Source organism: Theobroma umbraticum, unplaced genomic scaffold (assembly GCF_002168275.2).
Source record: "Theobroma umbraticum cultivar Fairchild unplaced genomic scaffold, ASM216827v3 scaffold_86.0, whole genome shotgun sequence".
Classification (NCBI taxonomy): Eukaryota; Viridiplantae; Streptophyta; class Magnoliopsida; order Malvales; family Malvaceae; genus Theobroma; species Theobroma umbraticum.
In genome coordinates this window covers 1,781,810-1,795,827 of record NW_018397263.1, presented here as the reverse complement: position 1 = coordinate 1,795,827, position 14,018 = coordinate 1,781,810, and the positions used below count along the sequence as shown (strand labels likewise).

Below are 14,018 nucleotides of genomic sequence, written 5' to 3'. Positions count from 1 at the left end.
AATCAAATGGCGTACCTGATCAAAGCGTCTCATCTGAATAATTATGCTGAGGGCCCACAATTTTTGAAAACAAAGCAGCCACGTGTCCCAACGGCTACATATTCCCCCAATGTAGCCGTTAGAAAGCAAAAAGTTTCTTCCCCAGTTTGAAAACACGCTGCCAAATAGTAAAAAAAAAAGAAAAAGAAACCCCTAATTTTTACACTCCTACAAAGAGAAGCAAAAAGAAAGGAAAGAAAGCGCTATCGAAAAAGCTCTGAATCTCACTCATCCTTCAGATTCTTCTTCTCTAAAGATTCCATTAAAAGAACAGAACATCCTCTCAAGCAACAACTCCGGTAAGATAACGAGAAAAAGCAAAAAGAAAATGATGTCACTCACTCCAGACCAATTCAGAAAAGTAGGGATGGGAGGAGTAACGCCATCTCCGTCTCCGTTCCTCACTCCCCGGCCGGAACGACGCCGTGCCGATTCGAGAGGACCCGACTGGAGCTCTAACCGCCACGATAGAGATAAAGAGGTTAATGTTCAAGTGCTGCTTAGATGCAGGTATTTTCATTTTTACTTATTTATTTTATTAATTGAATGAAAAATTGTTATATTTGATTTAACTCAGTATATATATTTTGTTGCTTGATGATTATGGTTTTAGGCCATTGAGTGAAGATGAGCAGAGGATGAATGTTCCGAGAGTGATTTCATGTAACGAACATAAAAGGGAAGTTACTGTTTTGCAGAATGTAGCTAACAAGCAAGTAGACAGGGTTTTCACTTTTGACAAGGTAAGGCTCCAGCCCTACTGTTATGAAAATACCTGCCATTTTTCTTTGCATAGATTTGTTGAAGTTCACGTTTTTATTTATTTAATTAATTAATTAATTTTTTTCAAGGTTTTTGGCCCCAAGGCACAACAAAGAACAATATATGATCAAGCCATTGTCCCTATTGTTAATGAAGTACTTGATGGTTTCAACTGTACTGTCTTTGCCTATGGACAGACTGGCACTGGCAAAACCTATACAATGGAGGGTGGGATGAGAAATAAGGTAATAGGATTGTAATCAAATCAAATTCTGATTTAAAAATTTATATTTGATGCACAATTTTTTGTTTATGAATTCATACTTTTAGTAGTATATGCTAATTTTGTTTAGTGGCACAAGTTGTGATCAGTTGGCGGTGTATAGAATTATGCATTGAGAATTTGTTAAATACAAGCTCTTTGATGAATATTAATTGAAGGAGTGGGTTTTAAGTACAGGGTGGGGACTTGCCTGCTGAGGCTGGTGTTATTCCAAGAGCAGTGCGACAAATATTTGATACCTTAGAGGCTCAAAATGCTGATTACAGCATGAAAGTTACATTTTTGGAGCTGTACAATGAGGAAATAACTGATTTGCTGGCTCCTGAAGAGAATTCAAGATATGCTGAAGATAAGCAAAGGAAACCAATTTCTTTGATGGAAGATGGGAAGGGTTGTGTTGTTGTGAGAGGTCTAGAAGAAGAAGCTGTATACAGTGCCAATGAAATCTATACTCTCTTGGAACGAGGAGCAGCAAAAAGGCGCACTGCTGATACCTTGTTAAACAAGCGCAGCAGGTTGGATTCCTGTATTAGTTTGATTTGTTAATGATACTTGGTGTAGGAGGAATCGAACCTTTGTCTAAAGTCATTTTCTTTGCCTTGCAGCCGTTCTCATTCTGTATTTTCTATCACTGTCCACATAAAAGAATCTGCTGTCGGAGATGAGGAACTGATAAAATGTGGCAAGCTTAATCTTGTTGATTTGGCAGGATCTGAGAATATTTCTCGTTCTGGTGCACGAGAGGTATGGATGTATATATATATATATATATATATATATTTGGCATTAAAGTCTCTTATTTGGTAATCACTTCCTTTATTATTGAATATAGTCCATGTAATGTGTTGTGTTTCTGATGTGGTTGGAAATCAATATTTATTAAGCTGCAAAGGTTCAAGAAGTGTGACATCTTTGATCAAATCTACACTGGATTGGCAGGGCCGTGCAAGGGAAGCAGGAGAGATAAACAAGAGCTTACTTACCCTTGGCCGTGTCATAAATGCACTTGTGGAGCATTCTGCTCATATACCATATAGGTTAGGCTTCCTTAAACTCTGTTTTTGTTTATTGATCTGCTTCTAAATTTCTTCTAAGAACTGTTTTCTCATGGTTACCAACATTCTTTGCAGGGATAGTAAGCTGACAAGGCTCTTGAGAGATTCTTTGGGAGGGAAAACAAAGACCTGCATCATTGCCACAATATCTCCATCTGCTCATTCCCTAGAAGAAACATTGAGCACTCTAGATTACGCCTATCGTGCTAAGAATATCAAAAACAAACCAGAGGTTGATTTGAATGCCTCTTTTGATCTATTTATTTTTTTATTCATATTGTTCAACTAATTAGAGACCTTGCAATTCCAGGCAAACCAGAAAATGTCCAAGGCTGTGTTGCTTAAGGATTTGTACCTGGAAATTGAGAGAATGAAAGAAGGTTTGATAAGCACTTGCAATCTCAGAGTCCTACATTGAGAAAGAAATACAAATTTAGATTCTTATTCGTGTAAAAACAATTGATCCAGATGTTCGAGCAGCTAGGGACAAAAATGGCATTTACATTCCCCATGAAAGATTTGCCCAAGAGGAAGCTGAAAAGAAGGTAAACTTTTATGTTTCGTTCTGATGCACTTTTTATTGTGGCCCAGCTTAGATGGAGAGTTAGATTTAGCTATGATTTTGGTACACTCTAATGTAGGTCATGTATGCCAATTCAAAAAAAAAAAAAAAATTTGACTTATCTTATGTAGGCTAGAGTCAAAAATTTCTTCACTCCATATGTAGGCTCAAGGCTGATTGATTTGCACTTTAACTTATTTTACCCTGCAGGCAAGGATGGAGAAGATAGAGCAACTGGAGAATGATCTCAACCTTAGTGAGAAGGTATAACTTTTTCATATGTTGTATGTTCACTCATTTCTTGCCATGTCATACTTAATTTTTTTCTTGTACTTCATGCAGCAAGCTGATAAGTTCCGTGGGCTGTATATTACTGAGCAAGAGCAAAGGTTGGACTTAGAAAGTGACCTCAAGGATTGCAAGGTAAGCACAGACTGGAAATATTCATATTTGAACTCTCAATTCTGGGAAATTGTCTGATCATAAATTATATTTGTTGTCCAGATAAATCTCGAAAAGAGTAGGAAAGAATTGCTTGATCTTCAAGAGAACCACAGGGCAGCCATCTTGACGCTGAAAGAAAAGGAGTTTGTCATCTCTAAATTTCTATGCTCTGGTAAAAGGGTTGGTGTTGGAAATTTCTCATAGTCCACCTTTTTGCTTATCAGTAACAATGACAATTGTTTCATAAACAGAAAATTCTTTGATTGAACGGGCAAAGGAGCTACGTACTGATTTGCGACATGCATCAGAGGACATAAATTCACTTTTTGCAAAACTAGGTATGAGTTCATAACTTCGGTGGTTACACATCAGTTTATCCTAATGGTTCACATTGAAAGCTATTTGATTCCCATTTGCAACAATCCCTTGTTCTTATAAAGGACCTTTTAATAGGATGTAATAGGATGTTTTTATCCTAAACAAATATTTCTAAGGAGATGTAATAGGATGTTGCATCTGCCAGACACTCGTGAACACCATGTTTCATAGTTGGCTCCAACTTGTGCAGTTAGCCCAATGGTGTGGACAGCTCCATGAGTGCACAGAGAAGTGAACCAACGCTCTTACATTAAAGGTCTGATGGGTCAAATTGTAACAACTTATGTAAAGATATATCCCATGAAATGAGACCTGAAAGGCTGAAACAACACCAGTTGTATAAGAGTATTGCTAAGGACCTTGTTGCTTTCCAAACAAATATTTGATCCATCAGAACCTGAAAGGACCTTGTTGCTTTTCAAACAAACATTTCTAGGGAGATGTAATAGGTTGTTGCATCTGCCAGACACTCATGCACACCATTTCATAGTTGGCTCCAACTTGTGCAGTTGGCCCAATGGTGTGGACTGCTCCATGAATGCACAAAGAAGTGAACTGCCCCTCTTGCATGGATGGATCAAACTGTAACAACTTATGTAAAAATATATCCCTTGAAATGAGACCTGAAAGGCTGAAACAACACCGGTTGTTTCGTTATTCAAAAGAAAAGGTGTGTTTATGAATCTATGCACAGTCATTTCAGAGATCTTAATATAAATCTTTTATTCTGCACAGAAAATAAGGACAAGATGGAGGCAGAAAACAGAAGCATTGTTTTAACATTTGGTTCTCAGCTAGACCAGCATCTAAAAGATTTGCATAAGACCATTCTTGGGTCTATTTCTCAACAGCATCAACAACTTAGATCCATGGAAGAGCAGGCTCAGTCATTTCTTGCCAGTAAATGTGATGTAAGAGTCAAAAAATGGTGCCCTATCTTAATTTATGCACGTGGCTACTTTAATCCTGATTCATGATTTATGTATTATTGGCAGGCAACTCAAGCCTTGGAATCTAAGATTAAGAATATGACAGAGACACATGCTTCAGGAGTGGAAGCAATGAAGGAGCTTGCCAACACTATGCAAAGGAAAGCTTCCTCTGACCAGGAGCAAATGAGTTCTACATTTTCATCTCAAATAGCAGTTACTGAGCAGGTATGCTCTACAAGGAAGATAATTACTTTACTTCAAGTTGCTTATGAAAGCGTGTGAGGTTTGCTGATTGGTCTGTTAATTTTGTCTTTGTAGTTCCTTGACACTGCAGTGCTGGAAGCCAAGGAGGTTATTGAGGATCTCCAGAATGCTCTTAATGAGCAGAAGGAGCTATTGCTTTTCTCTGCTCGACAACAAGAAGAGGTGGGTGTATTTGTTATTCTTCATTTCCTTGTGTTCATGCTATTCACTCTACTTGAACAAGTAATTCTCATCTTGGTGGATAATGACAGGGATTACACCGCAACTTGATTTCAGCACAAGAAATATCCAAGGCAACGGTTGATTTTATGACTGACATCACTAATCAGGCTTCCAAACTCATGACAACTCTTGAAGAAGCCCAAACCAAGAAATCCCAGCAATTAACAAATTTTGGAAACAGATTTAAGGCAAGTTCAAATTCTACATGCATGATTGATATTGTGAACAAATGAAGGCTAATAATGAACTTACACTGCTGTGAAACAGGAAGAGGCTGCTAGAGAGGAAAAACAGGCTTTGGAAAAGATTGCAGCAATATTAGCAACTTTGACATCTAATAGAACTGCTATGGTTAGTAATCTTCACGTCTTTCTCTTGCAAGGCCCAAATACCTTTTAAAGAATTTTATGCTTATAGAAATTATTTTTTAGGTCGAAGAGGCATCAAGAAACATGAAGGACACAGACATTCAAGATAATAGGATATTGCAGCAACAGATATCTGTGCTGCAACAGGTTACAGCTGATGCTGGGAAGGAAATGAGTAAGTATATGGAAAAGATGGAAAGCCATTTCATGGAAGACACCTTCTCGGTGGCTGAGTCTAGGGGTATAATGGAAGATGGCCTTAAAGAATGGTAAGCTTTCATTTGATTACTTTATGATATGCATACATAATCATCCAATTTGCAAATTAAAAAGAGTTCTGTTTGTTCAAAAAGTAAATAATTTTATTGATTACTTTATGATATGCATACATAATCTCGTGGTGGTATTTAAATAATTTAATTATCTAAATAGTCGATTCTAATAGCAAAGTTACTAAATATAATTGTTTCTTTCATTTAATGCACAGTTCGAAAAGGTTGAATGATTCTAGGCAGCAGTGGGAAAATGCCGAGTCATACATAAATGAACTTAATATAAGCAGTCTTGCAGAGATCAAATCAACTGTAAAGTAAGTTTTTCATGTTCCTTGGTTCTTGAAGTCCTTCTTGTTTTCAACTTCAGAGGTCTATTATTGGTAAAACATCTGCTTATTATATTGACAGAGAAAATATCAGAATAAATCACACAGTACATGAAGAGCTATTATCCGCATTCTCCTTTATGGATGCAGAGTTTGGTGCAAGAACTGGAGATATAATGGCAGCAATTAATGGTAATTTACTTCTACATTAAGCATAGATTCTTCATTTCAGAATTGGGTTCTTTTCTCATTCTAAGTGGGGATATATTGCCCATTGGCAGATTCATTACGTCGTGACCATCAAAGTAAGAAGGAAATAGACTCCCTTACAAACTTGTGCTTAGACCATCTCAAAACAGTGCAAGAAAAGCATGGTGAAAGCATATCGAATATCAGAAGCGAAGCTGAGAAATGCCTCGTAAAGGATTACTTGGTAGGTTTTGCTTGCTGAAAATGTTCATATTCCTTGTCTAGATTTTAGCATATAAAAATTCAGAACATTTGATCTAAGAATAATGAATATATCATTTGTGTTGCTGCCTTGAACAGGTTGATCACCATACTAATTCAACACCAAAGAAGCGAGACATAGTTGTGCCCAGCTTAGCATCAATAGAAGAGATGAGGACACCTTCCTGGGAAAACCTCAAGGAAGAAGAAAATAACTCAGAGAAGAGATCTAAATGGGGCAACAGTGATAGCAAAACCCATCAACAGATTGCACGTGAGGCATTCTCACCAAACAGAACTCCTTTTGCTGATGTCAATTGATTTATGATTAGGACAAAAAGGTCCATGGTGGGTGTGTGTAGAAACCAAACGTATGTAGTAGAAACCCTCATCAGCTGATGAGTACTTTAGGACCGAATCTGAAGTAGACACATAATTTGTCCTTTCAATGCTGATCCCATGTTAAGAAATTTTAACTTTCATGCTGTTTTACTAAGTCGTCATGGCATCAATTAAATTCTTACATCTTATCTTACATCATATGCTTACTTCCTTCTGGAACTTCATTCCTTGCTTCTCTCTCTCTCCATGTTTTTCTCTTCCCTTTTTCCTCTTTTACTTCCATCCTTATCTCAGATAATCAAACCCAAGATGTGGAACAAGGAAATGCTGGAACTTTTGAACAAAGTTTTAGCAAAGTCAAATATGGTTTGGAGGCTGTCCCTTACCTGCCTCAACCAATACAAAGCAAAATTGACTAACTTTTTTAACACCCTGTAATGGGAAAAATTCTCATTCACACTGCACTGACTGAAGTATAATAATTCATTTTGGCTATGGCTTAATTACAAAGTGCCACAGGGTCATTAAGGAAAACAAGATTTACAAGAAAGCAAACCACAGGGAGGGAGCAAATCAATGTCTGCGGCCCCTATTGCTTGAAACTTGCAAAAATCTTTGACAATTTCCACTCATGTGGGTTTATCTACTATTTACCCATGACACAGCAACAGTATAAACAGGGGTTTGACCATTGAAATTATCAAGCAGTGAGAAGATTTCTTAGGTTTGACCAAGCAGCTTTCTTTGGCCAGTCTGGGGTTTGTGTTTTACTTCTTCTAAGTTATATTAAGAATATCCAGTTATCCAGACTCTGTTTCGTCAGCCAAATGAGAAGCAGACGAGTAGGACATGTGAACCACTGAAAATTTACAATTAAGTTGAAAAAAAACAAAGGGTTAAATATTTTTTTACTATTTAATATTTGTTAAATTTTTAGTCTTAGAATTCAATTTCAACCCATTATTTTATTTAAATTAGAATTTAACATTTTGGATTTTGTAAAATCAATGAAAAGACAATTAATAAAATTAATAATTTTTATGTTACGAATTTTAAATTAATAAGAGAAGTTATGAGTGTTTTAAGTGTATCAATAAAATTATTTTTTTAACTTAATGTATATGTGTTTTGAATTGAAAATATTATAGGTGACAAGGAATATAGAATTTATTTAAAATTTTCACTCCTCATAAGAAATATTAAAATTTAAATAAATTTAAATAAAATAAACTTTTCTTTTACAAATAAAAAAGTTAATACAATGATAACGTTAATTAATTGGGTGAGAGAAATTGGCAACAATTGACTGTTTAATTTTGAAGATTTTTAATTTTAATTAAGTGATAAATACATTGACATTACATTAAATATAAACCTATACTTTTATATATTCTCCTTTTTATATGATCTCATAAAAACAAAAGTTATCGGAAGCTTCAGTGAGAGATACCGTTACAGCCATAGCTCGCCACTCGTGACCTTGTCTCGAGTAAAACACCAACGTGATTATTGAAGGAAACTGCCTCTCACTACAGCCGGGACCCTGCTTGGCTTGCTTTACATTTCTTTATGTTTGACCCATTTGGAGGGTATATTCATAATTACAACAGGCCCAAGGAGCAGTAAACGGGTTTTTCCATTTCTCTACAACAAAAGCTCATGGTAGGGGCTGTTAGACTCGGCAGACAAGTGGGTACTTCTGCCATTTAGAATAGTCAAATTTGCAGTCAATCTTCACAGCCTCATGAGTTGAGAGTTTTCCTTTGTTTATATAAAGCTGAAACACCGGCTCCCATGTTTCTCATCACCCCTGCAGCCTCAGGCTTTCTTCTTTTAGCAATACAAAGAAAAACCCAAGTATTCTTATTCAGATTTAGCTAGTGATGAAGAGAGAAAGAGAACACGGAGAGATTCAGGGTTTTGACATTGCCAGATGTCTAATGCTGCTGTCTCAAGGCCTGGTAGAAACCAAGCCGAAAGACCATTCCCTGAGCGAGGTTTTCGAGTGCAAGACTTGCCACCGTCGTTTCTCATCTTTCCAAGCTTTGGGAGGCCACCGGGCCAGCCACAAGAGACCCAAATTGATGGGAGAGAAAGCAAGTGAACAAACACAGTTCTTAAGTTTATCGACCAAGCCCAAGACTCACGAATGCTCCATTTGCGGCCAGGAGTTCTCCATGGGGCAAGCTTTGGGTGGCCATATGAGGAGGCATAGAGCCGCCATGAACGAAAGCAGCTTCTCCCCGTTTCCGGTCGTTTCAACCGTGCCGGTGTTGAAGAGATCGAATAGTAGTAAGCGGATTGCGTGCTTGGACTTGAACTTGACCCCATTGGAGAACGATTTGCAAGTGTTGTTTGGGACCAGGGCTCCCAAGGTTGATCTCTGCATCTGATCCATAATCCCCATTGTTTTCCCATATGACTCTTGTAACTTTTATTTCATTAACAACATTTTTTTCATTTGTTTTATGTACAACATCTCAAATCTTCAATTCTTCTTTTATTTTTTTTATCTTTATTAATTTGTACACTTTAATTTGTTTTATCTTTATCTTTGGCTTCATTATCAGTTAATTTGTTGTAGTTCTGATAGATATTCCTAATAATATTAATTCCATCATCTCAAAATATTTTCCCATTATGATAATTTTTCTAGCCTCTTGAGACATAAATTGTGTCTAGATATATTATACATCAACAATACGTCAAATAAATTTGAAAGATTTTCTCATATTGTAATATTCTGGTATTTCATGATGAAATGAAATTATCCTTTATCAAAAAAAAAAATTGAAAGATTTTGAAACTTGATATAGTATCTAAAAAAATATTTTGAATTATTTTAAAAATTTTATATAAATTTTTATTTTTTTATTATATTTAATTAAGTATTTATATTTTTATTTTAAATTAATTAAATATTTATTATTAACTTTTGATTAATTATTATTAATTAAAATACTTTTTATAATTTTTTATATTATGTGATATTGACGTAATATATTGATATATTATAAAAAATAATGATACGACATGTCGATGTAATGTAGTGACATAGTTATGTGCGTATAAAAATTAATAAATGATATTTTAATTAATTATATTTAATTAAATATTAATCATAAAATCTATTTAGTCTAAAATAAAATTACATAAATAAAGATTTATTTAAATTTTTTTAAATAACCCAATATTTTTTTAAAAACGTTATACCTTTAAACTTTTAGTTTTGCACATTTATAATAAACTATGATTAAGTAATAATGTAAATATTATATATTAACAGTATATCATTGTATATAAACCCGTAATAATATATTTGACAGTAATTGTGGTAACATGCACTACTAATCAGCTTATAATTCAATGGCCTATAATAGGACTTGCCTTGAGTTCAATGGTCAAATATTTTGACCAGCCTTCCCATTTAAAATTTGCTACCAACAAAGGTAATGAAGGCTATTGAAAATGACGGCTTCCCCGTGTTTGAATATCCTGTCAAAACTACAATTAGCTGATATTACATTTCTGCTATTAGTAACAATAGTTTTCAAAACCCATGACAGCCAAAGTAATTACCTTTGCCATTATAAGTAATTTTGTTAATTAACAATCTAGGTCTATCATTAATATGAATTAATACATATGAGAGGTCAATTCAAATCATAGTTATCAGTATTAGACTAGGATAATGACTCGTGCAAAGTTTCGAGTTTCAGAATCAAGAGTTCACCGATGAATCATTTTGATTGATTATTTTTTAATTTTATAAATAAAATTATAACTTATAAAAATATTTTTGCATACTTGTTTATATGAAAAATTATGATATAAAAATTAGAAAATTAATTTTGTTAGCAAAAATGATGGAAGAATTAATAATTAGTATGCAAAAATTAAGTTAGGTATGATTTTAAAATGTGGATTTTTTTTCTAATTAATTACACAGATAACCAATTAAAAAATTGATCCGAATCAAGGGTTAGGTCATTGGATTGATCAGTCCAATCTTCGAGTCGGTGTGAGTCTGATAACTATTTATTTAATCTTATATCACCCCAAAAGTGATGTTTATTTTCTTTATACATAATTTATATTTTAATTATTTTAACCATGCGCTTTAAAAAATTTAACTACTTCATTAATTAATAATATGAAAACTTAAAATCATTAAACACATACAATAAAAGAGTTTTGGTCTCAAGCATGATCACGCACAAAAAGCAACAAAATAATACAATAACAACAAACTAATTGTCTTGCGTTATAGTGGCTTCATCTTTACTCTAAACAATATAATTATATTAATCAAAATAATTAGCTGATGAAGTGATGAAGTAAGAAATTAGGTCATCCAACTAGAGCCCAGAACAATATATTAATCTTAATTTCCGCCCTGAAACATCCCACCTGGTTTGACGATGGAGGACATGGTGATGTAGCTTTCTTCGAGCATTTCCTCTCATTGACTGCTGGCCTCCTTCTCTGACACTCAACGCCGTTTGTCTCATGTGTACGAGGTTTTATAATATGTGAAGCACACAAAAGTGACAATTCTATAAGATATTACATAAATATTAATGTATAAATTAAGGAAGTTCGGATCTATCCAATGTTTCTAGCTTTGTTTATGAGCCACTATTTTGACTGATTATGCCCTTTTTGGGGTCCAGGGCTCCATAGATTCTCTCAAACTATATATATATATATCTGAAGTTTCAGAGATGGGTCATAGCCATAGCTCGCCACTTGTGACTTGTTCATTAGCCTAGACATTGCTCACTGCTTACGTCCATTTCTGGCTGCTAAAGATGGAGCACTGTTTGATTCATTATTCATCAATTCCTTTCAATATGAACAAATTTAAATATCATATAATCTAGTCAAATAATCAGTCAAAATTCATTGACAGGGTTCCTTATCTACAAAGAATAAATACAAGCTCCAAGGTAGAGAAAAATTCATCTTCTCCAGCTTTGCCTCTAAACCAAAACAATTCTTTCTCGAGAAAAATTAGACTTACTTTGGTTGATATGAAGAGAGGTAGAGAAAACGAAGAGAGTGTGGCAAATTGTCTAATGCTGCAGGATCATGGCCTAGAAACGAAGCCGAAGTTAGACCATTCGATGGAGGACGTTTTTGAGTGTAAAACTTGTCATCGCCGGTTCCCATCGTTCCAAGCACTCGGAGGCCACAGGGCGAGCCATAAGAGACCCAGATTGATGGGGGAGAGTCAGAAAGCAAACGGCTCCAAATTTCTAAGTTTAGCAATTACTAAGCCTAAGATGCATGAGTGCGCCATATGTGGTAAAAAGTTCGACTTGGGGCAAGCTTTGGGAGGCCATATGAGGAAGCATAGAGCTTCCATTTACGAAAGCTTCTCTCCTTTTCCTGTCGTCGCTCCAAACTTTCCGGTGTTAAGCAGATCGAATAGTAAAAGAATTATGTACTTGGACTTGAATTTGACTCCTTTGGAGAATGATCTGAAAGCATTGTTTGGGAAAATGGCTACTAAAATTGATAATCTTGGTCTTTGATCATGATCCCAAATTTGTCTTTTGGTTTATTTCATGCAAATGTAAATTAGGATGATTCTTTTCTTTGCTGTTCTATTGATTGAAATTCCTAATGATGTTTGATTGATTCAATTTTTCCTATGATTCTACATTCAATTTGCACTTCCTTTTCTTGACATATATATATATATATATATATATATATCTTCTTTGTACCTTGTGATCATATTGAAATTTTGATCCCCTCAACTAAGCTGTATATATTCTTAAAACAAAGAAAAAACCCAAGGCAATTCATATAGAAAATTAATTATTTTATGTATATTGATGAAAATAATTGGTAATCAAATAATTTTACTTAAACTTACGAAAAAAAAAAACCCTAATTTTGAAAAGTAAATATATAAATTTTAAACCTCTTTCGTTGAAGCCATATATGTAGTTGTCAATTTATCTTCATGTCAACTACTTTGACTAATTAGAAAAAAAAAATTACCATGCATGTATCATATCATATATAACTAGATATTCTTTGTTTAGATCTATCAATGACATTAGTGTGCTTTAGTTTCATTAAAAATTTACTACTAATAAACTTTTCATTAGAAGGCGTACTAGGATGACTTGGCTTCAGTTTAAACAATGCATGAAACATCAACTTTTGAACAAATTAAAGATCAAAGCTTTAATGATTCCTCTTTATACAAATAAAAGTGCATATCAAAGACAAGATTGGTATTGCGTGGGCTTGTCATGATGGATGGGGACTTGGTGTTGTTTGCTTTGGTGTAAAGATTGAACAATTTTTTGTCGTGGTATAAACTATTTCATATGCTTATCCAAAAAAAAGAAAAATGATTTCTATTGTCAAAATTGGGGCATTGAACTAAACTGACTGGTTCCACTTTTGGAATCAATGGCATTAGAATTAATTCTACCATCAGCTACAATATTGACTATGGTTAAGCTTAAGTATATGTCTCTGTAATTTTCAAAGAAAAAGAAAAGTACATCTGCCTTTGTAATCTCTAAGTATCTAACAAATTGTCACTGAAGCAATGATTGATAAATAATTATTTGAAAAACGAAAATTAGATGAACTGATGTAAGGAATCTGATCATCTATGGCGGCCTTTGGAAATGAATATATATTTTCTGCCCTAAAAGAAAACCATCCCCCTCGTGCATCCGTGGAAGGTATATGGAGGTTTCTTCCAAAAGGTTACTGTATTTTTATTGGAGAGCCGCCAAAGGAAGATGGTAGTCGTACAAAAATATGTTGGCAATGGAATTAGGACCTGAACCACGTTAGTGGGTTTTCTCCTTTTCTTCCACTGATCATGGTTTTTTTTCCTTCAAATTTTCTCGAACAAAACATTATCAGAAGCTTCAGCGATGGTCACTGCACTCTATAGCCGTCGCTCACTGCTCGAGCCCCGTCCGGCTATGCTGTCACTGTTTACATCATGGTCCAACATTGTCCGCCGAGATTCAAGAAAAAGAAATTAATTTACAAAGAAAGACATTAGAATGTAAGAATGTTTGAAAAATTAAAAACCCGTAATCTCACATCAGTTAAATTAAAAAATTTTAAATAATTTAAGTATTTTCAATTATTATCAATTGATTTTATATTAAATTTTTATCTTTAAAATTTAACATAGTTATATTTTCTTTTTTTAAATTAAAATCAAGAAGCCCAAGTTCATAAGTAGAGATCCTTAACTTATATTTACACAGGATTTCTTTTGGTTGCTATGAAAAGAATAAGAGAAAATGGGGAGAGGTGCAAAGTTCTGG

The 14,018-nt window shown here is 34.4% G+C and overlaps 2 protein-coding genes and 1 pseudogene across 3 annotated transcripts; all 3 read left to right on the top strand.

The window, feature by feature from the left end:
• The first annotated feature begins 178 nt into the window (after positions 1 to 178).
• On the top strand, positions 179 to 6,895 carry LOC110420251 (ATP binding microtubule motor family protein). 2 transcript variants are annotated; one of them, XM_021433496.2, is made up of 23 exons: positions 179 to 549; positions 653 to 782; positions 891 to 1,046; positions 1,262 to 1,599; positions 1,690 to 1,828; positions 2,024 to 2,121; positions 2,215 to 2,371; positions 2,450 to 2,519; positions 2,608 to 2,684; positions 2,912 to 2,965; positions 3,044 to 3,124; positions 3,206 to 3,317; positions 3,397 to 3,483; positions 4,259 to 4,434; positions 4,519 to 4,680; positions 4,774 to 4,881; positions 4,971 to 5,129; positions 5,209 to 5,292; positions 5,373 to 5,578; positions 5,797 to 5,898; positions 5,993 to 6,102; positions 6,192 to 6,343; positions 6,460 to 6,895. In XM_021433496.2, exons 1-23 carry the CDS (start codon positions 368 to 370, stop codon positions 6,679 to 6,681), a joined length of 3,162 nt encoding a protein of 1,053 aa, XP_021289171.1. In that variant the 5' UTR covers positions 179 to 367; the 3' UTR covers positions 6,682 to 6,895. The 2 variants fall into 2 exon arrangements, with proteins under 2 accessions (XP_021289171.1, XP_089640344.1); XM_089784218.1 differs by having other exon boundaries at positions 4,971 to 5,133; positions 5,213 to 5,292.
• Positions 6,896 to 8,524: 1,629 nt separating this feature from the next.
• Positions 8,525 to 9,216, top strand: LOC110420628 (zinc finger protein ZAT11-like). Its single transcript, XM_021434012.1, has one exon. It carries the CDS (start codon positions 8,586 to 8,588, stop codon positions 9,093 to 9,095), a length of 510 nt encoding a protein of 169 aa, XP_021289687.1. The 5' UTR covers positions 8,525 to 8,585; the 3' UTR covers positions 9,096 to 9,216.
• Positions 9,217 to 11,735: 2,519 nt separating this feature from the next.
• LOC110420671 (zinc finger protein ZAT11 pseudogene) lies at positions 11,736 to 12,239 on the top strand (annotated as a pseudogene).
• The last annotated feature ends 1,779 nt before the right edge of the window (positions 12,240 to 14,018 follow it).